Source organism: Coffea eugenioides, chromosome 8, assembly GCF_003713205.1.
Source record: "Coffea eugenioides isolate CCC68of chromosome 8, Ceug_1.0, whole genome shotgun sequence".
In the NCBI taxonomy this organism is placed as follows: domain Eukaryota; kingdom Viridiplantae; phylum Streptophyta; class Magnoliopsida; order Gentianales; family Rubiaceae; genus Coffea; species Coffea eugenioides.
In genome coordinates this window covers 7,314,518-7,339,312 of record NC_040042.1, presented here as the reverse complement: position 1 = coordinate 7,339,312, position 24,795 = coordinate 7,314,518, and the positions used below count along the sequence as shown (strand labels likewise).

Sequence of the window (24,795 nt, the reverse complement as noted above, 5' to 3'; positions counted from 1 at the left end):
AAATCTGTATTTTCTCGAGTAGGTATTTATTATTGCACAGGTTTGACAACCTGTCAGCACATAATTAGGTAAATTGGGGCTGAAGTCACGGGAGTCTGGGGTGCACATTGTACTTGTATATATAGAGCAGATGACAATGAGAAAACAAGGAAAAACTTTTCCCAATTCTTCTGGTTTTACATTATCTTATCCTCCTTTTGTTGAACATCCAGATGAATTTTGCTGTGTGATCTGTGACCTCCAAATGAATCCCAATGAATGGATGTACCACTGTCATGAATGTGACCAATCGTTTCATCCTTGGTGCATTCCCCAGATTCATCAAAATACCAAGTTTGGGCGTGCCATGTATGTAGATGAGCACTCTCACCCTCTCACCCATATTCCCGAGGCATATGACGATGCAATCTGCCATGGCTGTGATAATAGTTTTGATGATAGGGAAGAGGCTTTTCAATGCACAGAGTGCAGCTATTGTCTCCGTGCAGATTGTGCTTGCAAAAGGGAAGTTCTAGATCCTTGAGTACAATAATAGCTATTGATAACTCAACAGAACACTGTGTAATTGAGCTTTATATGCAATATGATGCATAGATTTTTTGGTCCAATACTGATTTACGCTTCTCTTTGGGGAAACTTGATGCATTTTGAGGGCTGGACTTGTACAGGCCTTGTTGATGAATCACTCGATTTTCATTCAACAATTGGAAACCATTAAACATTGAACAGTTCAGCAACTTGATAATAGAACACGTGAATTCATGATCGTTTTTATTCTATTCAAAATTATCTTATCAAGCAGAGTCAAACAGAGAATGGAAACTCATCTGTTTATTACTATTATTCTATTAATTGAAGCATTTAAACAAATTAAGTAGAAAAAATACTTGTAAATGTTCTTTGGGTTCCTCTGAGCAGTTCTGTTCAAGTCCTTGTTAGGTGACTTCTCAGTTCTTGCAAATATTCTCTTGAAACATGATGGCCATGGCATACAAGAACGTTGCCATAACACTGGAAAACTGGATAGTTGTAGCAGTTCCTGTTGACTGCGCAGGCCTGAGGAAGCTTGCAGCCATGGTTTGCCATCACGGGTCGTTCGGTTGTTCCATATCCATCGCAACATATCGGTTGAATATCAGGTGATACGCACATTATAGCACATGAAATATTCCCAAAATTTTGAAAAAATTACTAAAATTAGAAAATATCAAAAAATACACAATTTAAAAAATATCCGAGTTGACTCGAATATATCAGCCGATATCATACATCACGGATTCGAATCGGCCAATATCGGCCGATTCAGAGCGAGTCGTCGCGGATATGGTAATATCAGCAATTCGGGGATCGGTATCGTGTCGATCCCATTCGTTCCAATTACGATTCGGCCGATACGTATCGGTATCGGCCGATACGTATCGGTATCGGCCGATATGGTGAACCATGCTTGCAGCAGGACTGATAGTAGCTAGAGTTGTATTAGATATAGGAATACTCTTGTAACTTCCATAAGATGCCCCTGCCTGCAAGGTTTTGATCTTTTAGATCTTTGAGTTAAAGAGTTTTAGAGCAAGTACAATAGCAGAGGCTATATTAGCAGCCAATTGAACAGGAAAATAGATAATCCCTTGTTGTAATTTTCCTCTCTCAACAATAAAAGATGCTGAAACAAATCAAAACCATGGTTTTAAACTCTGGTAAAATCATTTTGAATTAATATGTGTCAACTATCTGCTCTGTGAAGTGTTTTACATGAGATAGTATAAATCTCCTAATATGTTTCACAGCCCAATAATCAATACAGTTGATATTGCAGTCTGATAATCAAATCAGAGTCCTAAATGAGTGTAGTTGTGTTTTCGTTGAAAATTTTACTTTTATCGTTGCAAAGTCAAGACCTTCTGCAGAAAATATATTGACAAACATGACAGGCAGTTACAGTAGTGCATCCACATAATGTTTGGCCATTCATCCTGTCCACAGCATCAAATACACTTCCTCCATCACTACGCTGCAAAAGCTCCAGTCCTAATTCTTTGTTCTCCATCAGGATCAAGAAAATTCGTTGAAATAAAATTTACATACCAAGTAAAACTTGACGGCCAAAAAATTTAGCATGATGTTGCCTGCTTCTTTGTAACAGGTGTTAACCACGTCAATCAGGGGAATCGAATTCTCTTTACAAGCCTGATCTTGGTCTGGAATTGTGGGGAAGTAATTTTGCAGAAAAAGGGATGAACTGTTCGAGTTGAGTGGCTTTGATTCCTTCTTGTTTGGGCATGAACCAGGCACCACTCCCAGATCTCTGGCTGAAACCATTACGAATTAGTAAATTGTTGATGCATAAATTGAAATACAAACCATATTTTACAATGAACAATAGCCCTACAAATACAACACATACGTTCATTTTCCATCTTTTGATTCCACTGATAAGCAATTCCTTTCGTTTCTTCCTTGGAGGGATCAGAAGTGAAAACTATTGCGGAAGCTCTACCAAATTAAGATATAACGAGTAAATTATTGTACCTAAAATTGCAAAATGGTAATTCCCAGGAAATATTTGGTGAGGCACACTGGCCTGCTTAAGTACCAATTTCCTAGACAGAATCACCTATATATGCAATTAATTGCACAATAACTCACTACAAATATACCTACAAATATAGCTACTAAATAGAGAATAAAATAGAACACCATAATTTAACGAGGTTCGACTAATTTGCCTACGTTCTCGGACACTACCGACAATTTAATATTTCACTAGAAGAAATATTACAAAGAGAAAGAAGGAAGCAAGTTATTAGCTCTTGCTTAGTGTACTTCAATTGAGAAGAGAGGTTGTTAATTTATAGCTAACAACAACTTCTCCTCAAGGCTAATTAACCGATGTGGGATTTGGAATAAAGCAACAATTGTCAACAATTATAACTTTGCACAATCAACAATTGTGGCTATTGAGCCAATAAGTCAACAAATCTCCACCTTGGCGAAATCTCTACATCTTCAATGCTTCACTCTTCTCCCAATATTCGGTGGTGTCTTCGAATGCGCCGTCAAGCGACAACTTCAAGTTGTGCACAACATTTATCAAATTCAAACAATGTTGGAATTTGATAGTTGTCATAACCTTCGTAAGCATATCAGCAGGATTCTCCTTGGTCTGAATCTTTTGAAGTAGTATCGTACTATCTTCCAAAATCTTCCTCACAAAATGATACCATACGTCAATATGCTTCGTCCTTGCATGATAAACCTGGTTCTTTGCTAAATGAATAGCACTCTGACTATTACAATGAATTTTGATAGACTTCTGTCCGATTTCCAATTCATCAAGCAACCCATGAAGCCAAATTGCTACCTTAACAGCATCTGTAATTGCCATATACTCCGCTTCTGTAGTAGACAAAACAACCGTTGACTGTAAGGTAGACCTCCAACTGACTGGCGCCTTAGCAAGTGTGAACACATACCCAGTCGTTGATCGACGTGTATGTTGATCACCTGCGTAGTCGGAATCACAATATCCAACTGTGTCTTGACCAATCTTCTCATCCCGCTCAAATACTAATCCAACATCTACGGTGTTCAAAATGTACCTTAAAATCAATTTCACAGCCTGCCAATGCTCCTTGCCAGGATCATGCATGTACCTACTCATAACTCCAACTGCTTGTGAAATGTCGGATTTTGTACACACCATAGCATACATCAAACTACCCACAGCATTTGCATATGGTACCTTTGCCATATATTCTCGTTCTGCATTATTCTTTGGAGATAACGATGCACTGAGCTTGAAATGAGGAGCAAGTTGAGTACTAACAGGTTTGGTATTTTCATTCATGCCAAACCTCTTTAATACTTTACTAAGATACTCTTTCTGAGTCAAATAAAGCCTCCCCAATCTTCTATCTCTGCTTATCTTCATACCGAGAATCTTCTTGGTTTTGCCGAGATCCTTCATTTTAAACTCTCGATTCAAATGAGATTTTAATTTTTCAATCTCATTTTGATCTTTGGAAGCTATCAGCATATCATCAACATAAAGAAGAAGATATATGTAGGATCTATCTCGTAACTTGCGCAAATATACACAGTCATCATATTTGTTTCTTGTGTACCGTTGTCCCATCATAAACTTGTCAAATCGCTTGTACCACTGCCTTGGAGACTGTTTCAATCCATACAACGATTTGCCAAGCTTGCACACCATCTTTTCTTTACCAGCAACTTTGAATCCTTCTAGCTGAGTCATGTAGATTTCCTCTTCCAAGTCACCATGTAAAAATGCAGTTTTTACATCTAATTGGACAAGTTCCAGATCCAATTGTGTTATCAAAACCAATAAAATTCTGATGGAGGAATATTTCACGACTGGAGAAAACATTTCGTTGTAATCAATTCCCTCCTTCTGAGCGTAGCCTTTAGCCACCAATCTTGCTTTGTAACGAACACCGAATTTGTCAGGAAAACCTTCCTTCTTTGCATATACCCACTTGCACCCAATTGCCTTCTTTTCCTTTGACAAATTGACAAGTTGCCAAGTCTGATTCTTATAAAGGGACTGCATTTCTTCTTCCATGGCTGTCCTCCATTTTCCTTTCTCTAAACTTTGGACAGCTTCAAGATAAGTGGTAGGAACTTCATCTATTGCAATTGCAGATCCATTAGCCACCATATCAACAAAACGAGCAGGTTTTTCGATTGTTCTCTTTGGCCTACTGGTTGCAATTGATTCATATTGCTGTGGAAGTTCTTCAGTCTGAACCTCCTCTTCATTAGATTCTCCCTCTGTCATAGAAGAATCAACATTTTCTTCATTTACTGGAACTATAGTTCTTTCAAACTCCACCTGCTTAGGAGTGCTCTCCACCTGTTGGGGAGTACCATCATTCTGCTGTACATCTACCTTTGTTAACATGGTAGATTCATCAAAGGTGACATCCCTGTTGAAAACTATCTTCTTCGTCTCGGGACACCAAAGGCGATAACCTTTAATACATGTCGTGATCCCCATAAAGAGTGCCTTCTTCGCCCTTGGATCCAATTTTGATTCTTTAACATGATAATATGCAGTAGAACCAAACACATGCAAGGAATCATAATCTGTAACAGGTTTTCCTGACCATTTCTCTAATGGCGTTTTGCCACCAATAGCAGTTGATGGTAAGCGATTAACGAGGTGATTTGCATATGCTAAAGCCTCAGCCCAAAATTGTCTGCCCAACCTAGCATTGGACAACATACACCGAACTTTCTCTACCAATGTCCGGTTCATACGCTCTGCCACCCCGTTCTGCTGTGGTGTATCTCTAATTGTGAAGTGCTAAACAATGCCTTCATTTTCACAGACCTCCATGAACGGATCACTAGTGTATTCTTCTCTGTTGTCTGTTCGAAGGCGTTTAATCTTTCTTTCTGTTTGATTTTCCACCATCTTTTTTCACTTGATGAAAATTCCCAATACTTCATTTTTCGCCTTCATAGTATACACCCATACTCTTCGAGAGAAGTCATTGACAAAGGTAACAAAATAATTTTTGCCTCCCAGAGAAGTTGTTTTGGAAGGTCCCCACACATCAGAGTGCACATAATCCAAAATACCCTTGGTATCGTGGATTGCAGTGCCAAATTTTACCCTTGTCTGCTTCCCTTTGACACAATACTCGCAAAAATCTAACTTGCAAACACTAGCTCCTTTCAACAGTCCTTGATTCATCAGAAGATTCAAGAATTTTTCTCCGACATGTCCTAAGCACATATGCCATAATCTGGTTACTTTCAATTCTCGATCATCACTGGAAGCCACTACCGCTACTCCAACAACTGCATTACTTTGATAGTAATACAAGTTATTATTTTTTCGGATTCCTTTCACCAGTATCAATGCACCTGAAATGATTTTCATCACTCCATTATATGCCAACACCTTGTAACCCATTGATTCTAGTACTCCCACAGAAATGAGGTTCTTTTTCAATTCTGGCACATATCGGATATCAGTTAGAATCCTAATTAATCCATCCTGATTCCTCAGCCGAATTGAACCAACCCCATTTGTTGCTAATGTGGTCTCATCTGCTGTGTAGATGACTCAACCTTCTTGTTCCTTGAAATCAAAGAACCATTCCCTATTGGACGTCATATGATGACTACAACCTGAGTCCAATAGCCATGTACTAGAATAACCAGTAGGCATGACAGCTAATGAAAAGTCTGAGTCTTGATCAATGCACTCAGCTACATTTAAATCTGCAACAGCTTTTTCCTTGTCAGGTCTACTCTTCAATTTTGGGCAATCCTTCTTCCAGTGCTCTTTCTCTCTGTAAAAGGCACACTTATCTTTGTTTAGTCTAGCTCTCGATTTGGATCTACCTCTTGTCCCCTTTCTCTGGTTTTGTGAGCGTCTTCTAGTTACCAGAGCTTTTGCTGCTCCATCTCTGTTACTTTGCTTGTCTTTTCTTTTGAGCTCGTAGCTGTACAGGGCAGAGCTAACTTCACTAAAGGACAACTCAGCTTTTCCATGGAGTAGAGTTGTTTCGAGATGCTCAAACTCCTCAAGAAGAGATCCCAACAACATGAGAGCCAAATTTTCATCTTCAAATGTCACATCTAAATTCATCAGATCAGTGATTAACTGATTGAAATTAGTGATGTGATCACTTAGAGTTGTGCTGGGAATATAAGTGAAGCGAAATAAATGCTTCTTCATATTGAGCCTGTTCTGACAAATTTTCTTCAAGAACTTCTCCTCCAATCCAGTCCACAATTTATTTACAGAAGTTTCCTTTGAGAACACATATTTTTGTTCCCTTGAAAGACACGATCGAATTGTACCACACGCTAAACGATTTAGCATCCTCTATTCCTTCTCTTCAATCTCTTCTGGTTTCTCTTCTTCGATAGTAATGTCTAGACCTTGATTAAAGAGCGCGTCTAGAATCTCACTTTGCCACATACCGAAATGACCGGTACCATCAAATGTCTCCATATTTAATTTTGCATTCATCATAGCATTTCTTGCCATAATAGACGATGACGAGCTTGTCGATGCTTGCATTATAGATGAAGATCTACTTTCGGCCATCTCTACACATTATATTTAGTAGCTCCTAAATGTAGAGTAACAATAGCCCAAGAAATCTTTTCTGATGTGGATGATCAGACTATGCTGCAACCACAGAGCATACTAAGAAACCTCGAGCTCTGATACCAATTGTTGCGGAAGCTCTACCAAATTAAGGTATAACGAGTAAATTATTGTACCTAAAATTGCAAATGATAATTCCCAGGAAATATTTGGTGAGGCACACTGGACTGCTTAAGTACCAATTTCCTAGACAGAATCACCTATATATGCAATTAATTGCACAATAACTCACTATAAATATACCTACAAATATAGCTACTAAATAGACAATAAAATAGAACACCAGAATTTAATGAGGTTTAGCTAATTTGCCTACGTTCTCGGACACTACCGACAATTTAATATTTCACTAGAAGAAATATTACAAAGAGAGAGAATGAAGCAAGTTATTAGCTCTTGCTTGGTGTACTTCAATTGAGAAGAGAGGTTGTTAATTTATAGCTAACAACAACTTCTCCTCAAGGCTAATTAATCGATGTGGGATTTGGAACAAAGCCACAATTGTCAACAATTGTAGCTTTGCACAATTGTCAACAATTATAACTTTGCACAATCAACAATTGTGGCTATTGAGCCAATAAGTCAACAAAAACTAGCAACCGGTAATTCATTTTTATCACATCAATAACAGTCGGCCAGTCCTCGCCATTCTGGGGCATCTTAGAAAGAGGAAAACAATATGTGTCCAAGCCAGCATTGGCAAATAACTTTGTCAAGCCTTTGGGGTCATGAACACTCAATTATGATGGTAACAATCTCGGTTGGGTTTGCATTCAAGAATGCTTCCACTTCCTTTAATGTGTCAATTGCAGGCTCCTAAGAGAAATTCATATAATCTTATCACAAGATATACATAATCAACAATCAAATTAAACCAGTCAAATCATGAACAGGGAGTATGATTAGTAGAGTTACAAAAGCGGTGAAGTTGTAACACTGGCCATGAAACGAGTGGCAGAGCCAGATGTCATCCTTGAAATCATACATATCCAACATCAACATGTGGATAAAAAACAACAACAATAAATCAAATTCAGAATACATTAATAAAAATGTGGTTTTGCATCTTAGTGAAGCATGAGCAGGGAATAAGAAACACATACTCTCAATTGATTAGTAATGCTATCCTCTTGATTGTAAAATGTGATTCTTTCAGCATCTGTTAAAGATGCTGCATCCACAATTGAGAATGCATTATGAGTCACCAGCCATGTGCACTAGTTAAATGGAAGCCCGTTCCTCTAAGAGAATTTCACAAGACAACAAGACTTATAAACAAATAATGTGAATTAGGAAAGAGAAGTGCTACAATCTTGGAAAGAGAGAAACAAAGGGATGAGGCATTGGATTATTACAATTGAAATAGGGATGATGGCTTTTCCCCTGGCGCAGAATGGTCAAGTTTTTCCTACTGATGGGCAGCTTCCCCTTGCTCTTTCCAGCCTACAGATTTGCCTGCAGCTGTTTTACTTTGTTGACTTTTACTGTGTTTTCTTTCTTATTTATCCATATCGCCCTCGTGCGCATGGGCTTGCCTTTGTCCTACCAACCTTGGCTGGGCTGATTGCTTCTCTTTTTCATTTTTTTAAATGTATTTTCATATTCATTCCAGCATCAAACTTGATCATCAGAAGATTTGGCACCAGACCACTACTAGACATGAAACTACATTGACAGTCAAGTCAATCCAGATTAAGAAACTAAGATTGATTTATGAAATGAGGACAGATATATCTCAATAAGGTATGGATATTGCACAGGCTTCACACTAATGTCGTTAAACTAAATAGAGAGGCAAATGGTCAGTGTCTGAAGACAACAAGAAAATATTATGTTCTAGGTATTAGAATAAACTAACATATTAATTCATGATAGAAGGGAAATTTTTTTTCGCAATCAATGTTGGGTAAAGAAAGAACGTAAAGCTAATGATATAGCCATATTTTGGGCATAATTTCCATTGAAAGCAACTTTCATGTCATTAATAACTTATTTGGCATCTCAAAGTGCTAATGGTTCGCCCCTTCTGGGCATGCACTCTCATGCATAGCTTGTGGCACAGATTAATACATAATAAAGATAAAAAGCTAAAAACAATCGTATCCTTAAGATACATAATAGATAGCATTGAAATGGTCTTGTCGTTAATGTTCTTAGGTTGGATAGTTTTGTTTCAATTGTACTTTCAATTTTTGAAGAGTTGAGAAGCAAAAGATTGGGAGGAACAAAATACCAAATCATGTGTTATTTGTGTATTGCTATATGATAACTCTAACCTCTATGATCAGTCATTGGGGAGCTATGGATAAGACATTTATAGATATTGAATCCACAAAAAATCGAATTCCAGTTGTTATTTTGTATTTAAAAACGGTCACGTTATTATTACTACTCTCAATATTGGATTTCTTCTTCCAAAAATGTTACACCAGGTGATTATTGCACAATTGCTCAATTTTATACAATTTTATCATCTTCACCATTTTTAAGTAACGTTTTTAGCAGAAGAATTTTTGTGTATTGATTGTTCGTGAGGGCCTGCTCTTGGACGTAGGTGATAATAGATAGCAAAGACCCATGAGAAATTTCCCTTGTTAAACAAAAGACTAGTTTGGTTTTATCTTTAGCAAGATTGAATAGTTTAGCGGTCCCCCAAAGACGAAAAGGAACAAGATTGAACAATTAGCTGTCCCAAAAGACAAAAATTGAAGGATCAATGTTATAAGATTGAAATATCATCCCTAGGCTTGTTTCTTTCTATCTACATTTTTTTATGCTGATTTGTTGTCAATTTTGTGGTTTAGTCAATTAATTGGACTCAACAATATTGATCGTTTTGTACCTATAATGAGTCATTGTATACGTGACCAAAGCTGTTTTTTTTTTTTTTTTGTACTTCTTAATCCACCATATTTTAAAGTGACAGGAGTCCCCCAATTCAGTTTTCAATTAATCATTAATGAATTATGAAGTATACACATGGTTATAGTACGTTGTTCAATAGAAAAAATAATGTAAAATGTTTTAAAAGATTTCCAAAACAATGACCAAGAATAGATATTGGCTCCATTTGACGCACTAGTTTTTTGGGGTGTTTTTATTGTGCAAATTTTTTAACAATTTAATATCTAAAAATCACAAAAATTTTTAAAATAAACATTCCGAAATATCCAAAAATACACGCCTATCTGCCTCCTCTGCCACCACCCTCCCACCTGAATTGCACGCAGCCGCTGCCATCTCACCTTTCCCTCTTTTTCATTTCCTCTCTCTCCCTCTGCTCCTCCCTCCTCAACCAATTGAATTGCATCTTGGGTTTTAACACCATCAATCTAAAAGGTTTTGAATTTAAATCCTACTTTCTCCTTCCCTATTTTTTAAATCTTATCCCTCTCTCTTATTGGAAAATTAAATAAGAAAACAGAAGTCATGGCTAACATAGTAGTAGAATCAAAGCTCGATAACAATTTGTTGTGTAACTTATTCTTTTAATATCTATGAATCAAACTATTAGTTTATGACTAGTTTTGCTTGCACTAACAATGTAAATATTTCTTTTTATACATATAATTAGACGGGTGATAGATAATGTCTTCAAATTTAAATTTCTTTTTTTGTACATGTATCACTTGTGTCAACTTGCTCTTGTAAAGAAATCTTTGCATTCTTTAAAGTAGAAAAAGAAAATAATCTTTAATGTTAAACTATTGAGGTTAGTACAATGGTAAGAAAAGGGTGCTTAAAGTCTTTTTCACTATTATATTCAAAGTTTGAATCTTGTACCTGAGATTTAGGTGTGACAAGAAATGAGACAGTAAAAAAAAAAAAAAATTCTTTCCATGGTGTAAATTTTAAAATTTTAAAATTTTAAACTTAATGAATAAGAAAAAGGAAAATTAGATTTCACTCAATCCTATTATTATTTTTTGACTTAATTTAGTTTTACTTACATTCTCTGAAACAAAGGTCATGGATTTAAAACTCATGTGAAGTATTTTGTCTTAAAATCTTTACTGCAATATAATTAGTGGTCTCCCATACTAGTACATGTCATTCCACGTTAGATGCCATGTCAATAGGTTGTTCACACTTCCTTATGTCAAAGTGACATGTAACATTTCGTCTAACTGACGTGGTACTAATGGGTTCTATCATTGAGTCACCAGACAATAGATAATTAAGGCATTTCACAAAGTATCAAATGTTCTTTTATTAGTATAAATTGTTTTCAATTTCGCATTTACATAAAAACTCTTCCCAAAACTCACTGTTTTGCATTATTGATACGGTTCCCACATCCAAAAATTTCCCAAAACTCTTCTAACCATTGGCTCCAACAGCCAAAGCTGTTGATCAAGGGCCCATTTCAAAAAGAAAAAGAGCGGACGGAGGATCCTAAGTTAGCTTCAGCTGAGGAGCTACACTATGTCCCAAATTCATAATCTTCCTTTCTTGAATTCAAAGGGGGTGAGGGGAGAGTTGCTACTGAGTCGAGTTGAATTCAAGTAGTGCATTTCACTTAAGTAAAAATACTTAAAATCAAGTTTAAGTTTAAGTTTAAGTTTGCTTTGCTCGAGTTTGATCGAGTCCAATTGAGTTTTTAAATTTTATTTTCTAGTAAATTTTATATTTTTTATAATAATTATAAATTATATTATAAATATACTATTTGGCTTGATGAGCATTTTAGTTTTTATTTTTTTTACTCAAACTCAACTTGATTACATTATGAAGTAGTTCAAACTCAACTCGAACTCGATCAACACCGAGTTCAAGTCGAACCTTTGACTGACTTACTTACAAATCTAAGTCGAGTAGTGTGATTAATTTACACTCGTAGCTGAGGGTTCTTGGGAATCATATGCTCTGCATTGTCAAGTCAATTTTTTCTTTTTCTGCTCTTTTCCTTTATTAAAGTAACAATGACAGGTGTCGAGCCTGTGCAATAATAAAAACCTGCTCAGTTAAAGTTAATTTTTGTAAATAGTGGTAAGTAGGGTCGAATCCACAGGGACTGGGTGTAACTGTTTCTTTTCAAATTCACAGTAATCAGGGGGTGTTTTTGTGCAGAAGATGACAAACAAAGAAAATCTAAGAAGTTACTAAAAATTAAATAACAATCTACTAAAATCAAACGAGTGATAATTAAGAATCTAACCAATAAATAACTTCAGCAATGGTTCATCTAATTGATCATTGAAACAAAGGCAATTCCAATTATTTACTAATAAATAGGTTATAATTGCCAAACAAGCGATGACAGTCAACCCCTTCTTACTGTGTCGGTGATTAAGGTACGCCCGTTAATCACTACTCTAATTGAGAAATAATTTTAGATACGCCCGTAAGATTTAATTCCCCAATTGCCTTACGTATTAGAGGAGCCCTATTCTAATCAAATAACACACTACCAGGGTTATCTCCTCTCTCCTGTGCGGCAGCCTCCCCTCAGGGGGAAGAAGAAGCAGAAGCCCCCGTGCGGCGCTCCAGCCCCCCCAGTAAAAATAGAAGACTCTCCCCTGCTCTCTTCTTTTGAAATTACCAAAATGGGCAAAAGTCTTCCTTTGCCAATAATGCCCCTGGGATAAGCTCTGTTATTTGGGCTCTTTTCTTGTTAAATTGGCACTTATTATCATATTTTCGTTCTACTCCCTGAAATAAATGTAAAATATCAAAAGTGAGTAGAATCTAATAATTAATCCACATCGGGTCAGGTAATAGGGGAAATTAATAATAAAATAAATGACAAAATCGCACCCTATCATAATGTTGGAAAAGATGGCCATTAATCATGTAACCTTTCTTTAATCTTAAATTAGTGCATTATTAAAACATAGGCAATAGTGGTCATTTGAAACAAGAATTAGTTTAGTTTTTGTTGTGGTACTTATTCGTATCTCCTGCACCACTTTCCCTCGAGCCTTGAAGTCACTTGCTTTAGCTATGCTAACAATTATATCCGGAATCCATGAGCTAGTGGAAAAGTATTCATTGCATTGCTTTAACATCAGTAGTTTTATCTTTTACATTATAATCTTCCTCTGTTTAAGAAGTTGATTAGGGGCATGATCCATGACTTTTATAAGGAACTGGGGAATATCAATACCAGATCGATGGATAACCAAAAGGTGCATGTGCAGATAAATAAAGGGGAGAAATAAAAACTTGGCATTTGATTTTTGTTCATGTACACACACTCATGAGCTAATAGGTATGTACTTTATGTTAATGTGCACATAAATGTTAGCATGTTACAAAGTATTGGGTGGACAAATAACTTGTATCAATTGGTCAGGCACTTGATCTGATGGTGATAATATTATTGTTTCATTCCTGAGCAGATTTCAAATTCATGCTATAGTATTACAATTACTTTCTTTCTTTCTAAAATGAGTAATCATTTATACCACCAAACAGGGGTCTTGCAGCGGCAATGGACCAGAATAGTGTGGAACTGCAGGCAGAAAGAATTCTTGAACTTCTCAAGGAAAAACATGTGTCAACAATTGTTCTTTCTGGGAAATCAGGAAGTGGGAAAACATGGATGGCAAGAAAAGTTGGTCTGCTGGCAGTCAAAAAGAAAGTAGTTGACATTACACTTTGGATTTCTCTGAGTATTAGGCATGATGAGACGTCTCTTTATGAGCATATTGCTCATCAGTTATCTCTACTTTCCACTTCTGTGGAGCTGGAAAACTATGATATCCAGGAGGTAGAGAATAATGTTGGTAAGGAGGAAACCTTGGAGAGCTTGAAAGAAAAGGTACGTGCAAGACTTTCAACTGATAATGTTCTTCTGGGGGTTCTTGTAATTTTGGATGATGAAGGAAACCAAATGAGGGAAGGGGATGGAGGCTTAGAACAAGTCCTTCACTCTATCCAGCAGAATTCCCAGAACCATTCAACAACAGCTGCTGATGGAGATGGACAGCAAAAACTTAAGGTGCTGATAACTTCTAGAAATGAAGATGGAAGGCACCAAACCCAGGGAGGTAAGGAAGTGGTTGAAATGATGCCTCTAACTCCAGAAATGTCAATTATGTTGTTAAAGCAAGGAGCTGTGGCAAAAGTTTTTGAAATTCCAGGTGTAGAAAGTGTAGTTGCAAAGTTCATCAATAGAAAAACAGATCTTGCACCTGGTGAAGTATCCTTGCTGGCAAAACTATTAAGTTACCATCAACAAGTTTCTGAACTGCAGGGTCAGGAACACACTTTGGAAGAAGCATGGTATGGTGATAACTACAACTGCACCCAGCTGCTCTTAAGTGGATATGAAAATGTGTCAGATGGTGTTTTAGTTGACTTTTCTGGGCAGGGCAGCCATTTTTTCCGTGATAATGGATCTGTTCACTACAGTGAGTTGATATCATACTGGATACTGGAAGGATATCTGGGTCCTGTTAATAGTCTTGAGGAGGCTTATAAGGAGGGCCACCGCATTTTGATGCACCTCATGGACTGTCAAATGTTGAAAGAAGTGAATGATGATTTCGTCCACATGGTGAGAGTAACTGGAGATGTTTCTTATCGTCATCGTCGTGGTTATGGAGGAACAGCTAATCTGGGGTTGGCTAATGTGCTTGTTAAAAGTAATGATTGGCAGGGTATTGGAAAACTCACAAAGGTGGATGGTATGATCAGAACACTTGGCAGTTATAAAAGAGTGCAGCAATCATTAACACTTTTACTCGATGGCAACTGTCTCAGCAGGGAAAACCCAAATAATCTCTTACTCAGCAATCAGGAGCTGCAAATTCTGGGTCTTTGCAGTCTCGAAATTGTATCCTTACCTCATTCTTTCAACAACTTCAAAAAACTGAATGTTCTTGTGCTCAGGGACTGTGATTTCTTAGAAAAGATCGATGACATTCGAGAACTAATGACATTAACTGTCCTTGAAGTATCTGGTTCTGGCTTGGTGAAAAGTATGCAAAAAACTTTTTTCAGCACCTGAAGAAACTTCGTAGCCTCCACTTCTCCGACTTTCAGATTGAAGTCATGCCTGATTCTTTTTATCACCTTACAGAACTCAGCTGGCTCATTCTGAAAAGGTTTTCTCATTTAACAAAGTTGCAGAGCCTGAAAGAGTGTCAAAACCTTATGGTTATTGATCTTTCTGGTGCTGCCTCCTTACCAACTTTTCCAGAAAAGAACGTGAAATCATTGCCGAAACTTCAAACATTAAATCTTTCAAACTCCAAGATCAAATCTTTGCCTATTTTTCATGAAACTGGAGAGCTTACTCATCTATCAGTTAGCGGTTGTAGCAACATGGATAGAGTGCCCAGCATTCGGTCTCTAACTAATCTGCAAGTTCTTGATCTTTCATGGTCAACCATAGTGGAGTTCCAGGACAAGTCATTTCAAAATAATACAAGTCTGAAGGTCCTTGATTTATCTGGAACTGCTATTCCTTCATTACCTTTTAACATCGGTAAACCTCGTGAGTTCTATTTGAAAAATTGCTCTGAGATAAAATACATGAATTGTATTTGAAAAATTGCTCTGAGATAAAATACATGAATTGTGTGGAATCTTCCGAAGAACTAGAGATACTTGATTTTTTAGGTGCCTGTAATCTTGTAAAAATTGAAGGAAAGTTCTCTGAATATTTAGAAAATCTCCGAGTTCTCAACCTGTCAGGAACAAAAGTCAAAGATCTACCATCCCTTTCTGCTCTCCACAACCTCCATCAGCTGTTACTTTCATGTTGTCTGAATCTGGAGAAGTTGCCAAGGTTGGCTTCAAGCAAACTGGAAGAGCTCGATCTATCTGGCTGTAAGGCAATGACAATGATAGAAGATAAATCTTTTGAGCACCTACCTCGCCTTCGTCGGCTTGTCCTCTCTCAAACAAAGATTGTACACTTATCAGAACTCAACTCCCTCTCAAATCTTGAGGAGCTAAATTTGAGTGGTGTGACATGGTGTCGAGCCTGTGCAATAATAATTACCTACTCAAGAAAAATACAAAATCTGTATATAGCGATGAGTAGGGTCGAATCCACAGGGACTGGGGATAATTCGTTTCTTTTAGAGTCCAAAGTATGGGGGGTTTTTGGAGAGTATAAAATATCTAATTAACTAACTAATAAAACAACTAATAGAAATTAATCAATAACCAATTATGACTCTAGTCAAAGGTGCAACTTTTCAGACACGGTCCATGCAACTGATCATCGACGCAAAGATAATTCAATTACTCATTAATAGATTGGTTATAGTTGCCATACACGCGATGAACAACCAGCCTTTCCTTAATTTCTCGATAGTTAAGGTACGATCGTTAACTTTTTCTCTAACCAAGAAATAACCCAAGGTACGACCATAGGATTTAATTACTTGACTGCATTAATAATTAGAAAAGCTCAACCCTGACCAACAAACACACTACGAGGGTTTGTTTAAGTTAGATCATACATTTCCCTAACATGAAACCAATCACGCTAGTCGTCACTGGTATTAATTGATAGAACAATTACAGATTCAATCAATTAATATGACAGTAGATTATTAGGTTAATTCGAATATCGGGCCCTTGACATTCAAATAACAAAACAATCATAAGCAATTAAATCAGGAAACGTACAAATACCAATAAATAAAAGAAATAAATAAAATAATTAGATCTCACAGATGTTCGGAACCGAGTCCTCAAATTGACTTTCGACTAGAAAAACTTAGCCACGCCTCATAAGAAAATCTCCAAGTAATTTAACTGAGGTCCAGGCCATCAAAAGAGCCAAGAAAGAAAAGAAAACTAAAACTATGCTAAAAACTCCGATAAGAACTAATGATAAAAACTATTGATTCCCTGATCTCTATACGTCTGCTTCTTTTTAAAGCCAAAGAGGACTAATGCCTCTCCTAGTGCGTGGATCCCACCGAATTAAGAGTCAAAGTCCAAGAAGGAAACTCTGCCGAATTGAGAGAAACCAAGTCCACAAGGTGGGTCCTGCCGAATTGCTTCTTGTTTCCTCTTGCTAGTAGGACTCCTACACGCACAAGTCAACTACCAATAAATAAGAGCTCTCCATCAGCACTCGAAAATGGAGTTTTTGTGGCACCATGCGGGCCCAACTTGTATATCCACTGGAGGCTCTAGTGTGTGCAGGATTTTTCTTAATAAAATCTCCTTTTTAGCATTTGTCAGTTCCACTTCTTGTAGATAGGTCCAAATATCAAAAATAAGTATATATTAACAACTAAAACAATATTTGGCAAGGACAAAAGAGAAAATTAGCAATAAAATTACTAACAATTAGCACCTTATCATGGTGTTATATCATTTACCAGAGCTGATTTCATAGAGCACAAGAGCAAACTTCAGGTTCTAAACCTCTCCGAGACCTTGCTTGAAGAGCTACCGGCCTTAGCGAATCTCAAAAGCCTTAAGCATCTGTTTTTGAGGGGCTGTGGACAATTAGAGGTTCTCCCTCTCTTGGAAGAACTTCACAACCTTGAGATTCTTGATCTGTCTCAAACAGCACTGAGGCAACTGCCGTTTATAGGAAGTTTGAGTAACCTGCATAAACTGTTTGACAGGTTGTCAGCCTGTGCAATAATAAAAACCTGCTCAACTAAAGTAAATTTCTGTAGATAGTGGTAAGCAGGGTCGAATCCACAGGGACTGGGAGTACTTGTTCCTTTCCAAATTCACAGTGACAAGAGGGGTGTTTTTATATCAGGGGTGACAATTTAAACAATTCAACTAAAAGTAAAATAATAAAAATAAAATAGCCAACTAGAAATTAAATAACAATTTACTAAAATCAAAGGATCTAGCCAAGGAATAACTTCCGCAATGGCTCACCTAATTGATCATCGAAGCAAAGGCAATCCCAATTATTTATCAATAAATAGGTTATAACTGCCAAACAAACGATGACAGTCAACCCCTCCTTACTGTGTCGGTGATCAAGGTACGCCCGTTAATCACTGCTCTAATTAGAAAATAATTCTAGGTACGCCCGTAAAATTTAATTCCCAATTGCCTTACGTATTAGAGGAGTCATATTCTAACCAAATAACACACTACCAGGGTTATTTTAGGTTAGCCCGCGTATTCCCCTGACACAAAGTCAATTATGCCAGTTATCACTATTTTGAGACAATTAAACAATTACGGATTTAACGTCCCAATTGACAATAGATTATCAAATTAACTAATTATCCGGATCCAAGACAATCAATTAACTAAACAATCATAAGCACTGTAACCAGGAAATATGCGAATACCAATAAATAAAAGAAAAAGATAAAATTAAATCGATCTCACAATTTTAGGCGAATCAAAACCTCCATTGTTCCTTGACTAGGAAAGAAAATTTAGTTCATCCCTGATGCGAAAAATCAATAAGAAATCGAAGCAACAGTAGCGGCCATCGACTCCGAAAGTTGAGAAAATTCAAATCGTCCCAATCGATAAGAAAAGCAAACTACCAGAAGTGATAGCTAATTCCTAATTCTCCCTGACATGCGCAGGGAGCAAAGCTACTAAAGGACAAAAAATACCGAAAAAGAAAAGTCAAAGAGGAAAGCCTCCAATCTCCTGACATGCGTGAGAGCAAGCCAAAGGAATTCTAAAGGAAAGAGTTAATGAAATGTTAAGCTAGTACTCCTCATTGTTCTTCTCACAACCGTGGAGAATGCCTATAAAAGGCTAAGAAGAAAAGTCAAAAAGTGGGCCTAAACTATAGGACGAAAAGCTCAAAAAGTGACCGCCGCCCTCATCCGCTACAATCCCCCTTTTTGTATCTGATGGTCTCCCTTTTGCACTGAGCGGCGGTTCCCAGGGAAAACAAGACGTCGGTCAAATGACCGAAAAGGGCTTGTGTCCATTTTTCCCAAAAATGCCCTTGCAAGCCTTCTATTTTATTTTGTTCCCGATGACTGTCAAAACAGCAGTAATTGTGGTAGTTTTGATCTACTCCCTAAAATAAGTACAAATTAAGAAAAATGAGTAGAATCCAGCAATTAATCCATATCAAGTCAGGTAATAGGGAAAATTAATAATAAAATAAATGAATAAATTACAATCTATCAATTCCCCCCATATCTAAATCATGCTTGTCCTCAAGCATGAGAACAACAAACAAACACCAATATTTGACAGGGTGTCGAAGCCTGCACAATAATAAAATTAAACCTAATTGCCAGTTAAAATGACCAAAACCCAATTCCAAGTACTGGAGCAGGGACTCTAGGTGTGCAATGGGTTACTTGATTCACCATGTTCTCGAAGAGTTTGCTTGATCCGATATACCCGAATGGGATGGTTATTTTTTCACAAATAATTATGAATTTGTAGACAGAGCAAGTAGGGTCGTATCCTCAGGGATTGGGTATATTTGTCTCTTAAGAAATCCAAGGTAACACAAGGGGTGATTTTGTAGGAACGACAACAATCAGATAAATTCAAATAAGGAAATAAAAATAAATAACTAACTAGAAATTAAACCACAATTCACTGAACTTAGAATAACAATAATTAAAGGCCTAAATCAATTAAGACAAGGAAACAATTAAAAATAAAATAAAGTAGGCAACTAAAAGTCAAATGGCAATTCACTAAAATCAAGGTAATATTAATCAAAGATCTAGCCAAGAAGTAACTTCAGCAATGGTTCACCTAATTGATCATCGATGCAAAGGCAATTCCAATTATTTACTGATAAATAGGTTATAACTGTCAAACAAGCAATGACAGTCAAACCCTCCTTACTGTGTCGGTGATCAAGGTACGCCCGTTAATCACTGCTCTAATTAGGAAAATAATCCTAGGTATGCCCGTAAGATTTAATTCCCTAATTGCCTTACGTATTAGAGGTGCCCTATTCTAACCAAATAACACACTACCAGGGTTATTTCAGATTAGCCCGCGTATCCCCCTGACACAAATCTAATCATGCCAGTTGTCACTATTTCAGGACAATTAAACAATTACGGGTTTAATTGCCCTAGTTGACAATAGATTACCAAATTAACTAATTATCCGGATCCAAGACAATCAATTAATCAAATAACCATAAGCATAGCAATCAAGGAATATGCGAATACCAATAAATAAAAGGAAAAGATTAAATTAAATCGATCTCACAATTTTCTAGGCGAACCAAAGCCTCCGTTGTTTCCTGACTAGATTGGAGAAATTAGTTCATGTTTGGTGAACTAAGTCCACTGGAAATTTTAGCAAAAGTCACGGCCATTGTCTGCATTTCAGGAAGCCGCAATTCGTCGACCAATTAGAAAGCAAATGAAAGTCACAGGTAACAATTGAATCTCTTTATTGTTCCTGGCATCCGTAGAGCGAAGCCACTCAAAAGGTACAAGGCGGAAAAGTCAAAGAAGAAAGCCTCCAATCTCCTGACATGCGTGAGAGCAAGCCAAAGGAATTCTAAAGGAAAGAGTTAATGAAATGTTAAGCTAGTACTCCTCATTCTTCTTCTCACAACCGTGGAGAATGCCTACAAAAGGCTAAGAAGAAAAGTCAAAAAGTGGGCCTAAACTACAGGACGAAAAGCTCAAAAAGTGACCGCCGCCCTCATCCGCTACAATCCCCCCTTTTGTATCTGATGGTCTCCCTTTTGCACTGTGCGGCGGCTCCCAAGGAAAACAAGACGTCGGTCAAATAACCGAAAAGGGCTTGTGTCCATTTTTCCCAAAAATGCCCTTGCAAGCCTTCTATTTTATTTTGTTCCCGATGACTGTCAAAACAACAGTAATTGGGGTAGTTTTGATCTACTCCCTGAAATAAGTGCAAATTAAGAAAAATGAGTAGAATTCAGCAATTAATCCATATCAAGTCAGGTAATAGGGGAAATTAATAATAAAATAAATGAATAAATTGCAACCTATCAATTCCCCCCACACCGAAACCATGCTTGTCCTCAAGCATAAGAATAGTAAATAGATACCAAAATTTGATAATGGCCATTACTCTTTCTACCAAATTGCCAAGACACCAAGAAAAATAATAGTCAAGTATCAATGGTCAAGTCCAAGAAACATCACTCCGGTTAGTTTCTAAACCACAAACTCCTCTAATTTCAGGTTAACTAATCTAAGAAAAAGGAATGACACACAACATTTATCAGCCATTAAATCCAAAATCTCAACATTAAATCCATAAATCGGCAAGCTGACTTTTATTATACACTAACACAACATTCACTTTTTTTTCACATTTTTCTACTTTTCTCTTTTTTCTTTTTTTGATTTTTTTTTCTTTTCTCCCTTTCTTTTCAATAGTAACAAAAGACTTAGTCGCTAGCCACTGGAGCCTTTTGACGCGAACTCTGACATTTGTTAGATGAAAGAGCCCGGTAACTCAGCTTCTATCGCCACGTGACTACGCACTCATAGCAATTACTACTTTTTGACGCGAGAATCAACACTTTTGGTGAAGATCCCCGGTTACTTGGTAGTAAATACTAGCGGAGTACAGTCAACTCTTATTCACAACCAAATAACATAGAAACTCAAAAAAACACAAAAATCAAAAGAGAATTTACATCAGCTAGCCTCATTTTCAAACATGGAGAACTAAGATTAATAACCGGACCAACTCACATGAAAATGCCAACAATCATTCCCTATGCCTAGAAAAGTTAACCAAAAATTATAAGAGTAAAACAATCACCGATATTCACCAAAGAGATGTTTTTGGACTCAACCACATTAACTTGATACACTTTTATTATTAAAATTTGGCAATAGCAGAAATAGAGGCAACAATCCAACATCAAACTTGGTAGTCATAGGAGAGCTAGACAGATAAATGACAAAAAGTAATCGAAAACTAGACAAATAACAAACTAAAAATAAAAGAAAAATATCTGAAACTAAGAACTAGAAAAACTAATACCATAACTGCTCCCCCCCACACCTAAATCCTACATTGCCCTCAATGTAGCAAGCAAGCATCAAAAGTAGAAGAGAGTGCAACAAAACTCCCCTGTAATCGGGTCAAATGGGAGAGTGAGGTGATGCTGGGGACGGAAAACCCCAGTGATGCATGAATGCCGCCACATTTCTGCATAAAAGTTGACAAAACTTACCCATCCCAAAATCTCAATAAACGTCTCCAATTGGACACTTAATTTCTCAACTCAAAATCGGCAATTCCAGCAATAGCAGTATAGAAATTGGACAATAATCACACAATCACAACCAGGTAGCCAACCAAAGAAAATGAATAAATGTTAGGCAAACTATCACAACTAGTACCACTGGTGTACGCACAGGTAAGAAACAATTCAAACATGCAGTCCAAACGACTGAGACATCCCAACCAACACCACCAGAGATTAGAAGAAGCCAAATTGGGAATCAATTTGCAAAGAACTCCCAAATCAACCCCAACTAGCTCCCAAATAAATTAACTATCAGAGATGCTCCCAAATACCCGCCCCAAAGATGCAATAGAAACCCCCAAACAATTCAACACGGGAAAGAGAAAATCAAGCAAGGCACCTCCTGCTATTAACCATCAAGAAACCAAGGAAAAAGACACAAATTCCAGCAATTTAGGATCCAGAAAAGTACTAATCGAGGAAGAGACTTCAATACCTCCACCTGTCAAAATTGACAGGTGCTGACGGCGCAGCAACGGGAAAGCGGAGAGATGGCAGGTGAGGCGCGCGGCCTTGGGCTGGTGGTTCGTTGGGTGAGCTCAAGTGTACAGCGAAACGGCAGTGGACGCCGCTGAGGTGCTGGTGAAGGAGGCGGCGCCAAGCTGGGACGCGCGACGGAGGGTGGTGGGTTGCTCGCCGCGATAGAGCTTGGGGCTGGCGGCGTGTGAAGTGGCCGGCTGATGGCGGGAGTGGAGATGGAGCGCAAGGTGCGCAGCGGCGACGAGGTGCAACGGGCCGCGTACGCGTGGTCTTTAGCTCTCTGACGAAGGCACGGAATGAGAACGGGGGAGCTCTCTGAACTTGAGCTCTTCATGGGTCATAACGCAGGCACGTCGTGAGGGCAGGAACCCTTTCTGACAATTCTGATCGTGCGCTCTCCAGACGTCATGACGCGGGCACGTCATGAGGGCAGGAACTCCTTCTGACGATTCTGATCGTGAGTTCTCCAGATGTCATGACGCGGGCGCGTCATGAAACCGCGTCATGAAAGAAAGACACCTACAAATCATCAAAAACGAAAATTGAAACCTAAAATCAGTCAAATTCAAGGAAAATATATTTAAACTATAGCACAAAATCAAACAAACAATTAAAAGAGATTGGGTTGCCTCCCAATAAGCGCCTTTCTTTAATGTCTTTGGCTAGACATGGTAAAGTGTCACTGATTAGGACACGGTGGTGCGTCTAGACTTAATGTCTCCACTTCTCCACTTGAAAAACTTCCGTAATAATGTTTGAGACGGTGTCCATTCACCACAAATTTATTGTCTGATTTAGCACTCTGGATTTCAACTGCACCATAGGGAAAAACATGAGTCACAGTGAAAGGTCCAATCCAACGGGAACGTAGCTTACCTGGGAATAGCTTGAGCCTAGATTGGTACAGGAGGACCTTCTGATCAACTTCAAAGATTTTTCTTGAAATTTGTTGATCATGAAATGTCCGGCTTCTCTCCTTATAAATTAATACATTTTCATAGGCTTCGTTCCGGATCTCCTCCAATTCTTGCAAATCTAACTTTCGTTGGGCATCGGCCTCCTCTAAGTTTATGTTGCATTGCTTAATCGCCCAAAAAGCTTTGTGCTCGAATTCCACTGAAAGGTAACACGGCTTCCCAAATACCAACCTGTACGGCGACATCTCTATTGGAGTCTTGTACGCCGTCCGATAGGCCCAGAGTGCATCTTCCAACCGTTGACTCCAATCTTTCCTATCGGGGCGCACCATTTTCTCCAAGATGGATTTGATTTCCCGGTTCGATACCTCTGCTTGACCATTGGTCTGAGGGTGGTACGACGTTGAGACCCTGTGGAGTACACCATACTTGCGAAACAACACAGCTATGGTTTTGTTGCAGAAGTGCGTTCGCCTATCACTGACAATAGCTCTTGGCATTCCAAATCGCACAAAAACATTAGACCTGATAAAATCTGTAACTACTTTCGAGTCATTAGTCCTAGTGGCCTTAGCCTCCACCTATTTAGACACATAATCAACTGCCAGCAAAATATATATAAAACCAAAGGAAGTAGGAAAAGGCCCCATGAAATCTATACCCCAAACATCAAAAATTTCAACAAAAGTCAACGGGACTTGGGGCATATGATCTCTACGGGCTATATTACCTACCCTTTGATAGCGATCACATGACTTACAGAACACATAGGCATCCTTAAACAATGAAGGCCAATAAAATCCACTTTCTAAAACCTTATGAGCAGTTCTCTTGGGTCCAAAATGACCTCCACAGGCAAAAGTATAACAAAAAGTTAAAATCGATTGAAATTCCACTTCACTTACACATCTCCTCATCACTTGATCAGCACATCTCTTCCATAAGTACGGGTCATCCCAGATGAAATACTTGGCGCCGCTCTTCAATTTATCCCTCTTCGATTTTGGCCAACCTGCAGGAAAATTACCCGTTACTAGATAATTGACTAAATCAGCATACCAAGGCAATTGAGAATTTAAGGAAAATAAATGCTCTTCAGGGAATGCATCTTT

General features: G+C 37.8%; 1 protein-coding gene across 1 annotated transcript; it reads left to right on the top strand.

Moving 5' to 3' along the window:
* Nucleotides 1–13,586: 13,586 nt before the first annotated feature.
* On the top strand, nucleotides 13,587–23,193 carry LOC113780105 (putative disease resistance protein At4g19050). Its single transcript, XM_027325923.1, has 5 exons — nucleotides 13,587–15,078; nucleotides 15,180–15,587; nucleotides 15,749–15,890; nucleotides 17,449–17,697; nucleotides 23,115–23,193. Exons 1-5 carry the CDS (start codon nucleotides 13,587–13,589, stop codon nucleotides 23,191–23,193), a joined length of 2,370 nt encoding a protein of 789 aa, XP_027181724.1.
* The last annotated feature ends 1,602 nt before the right edge of the window (nucleotides 23,194–24,795 follow it).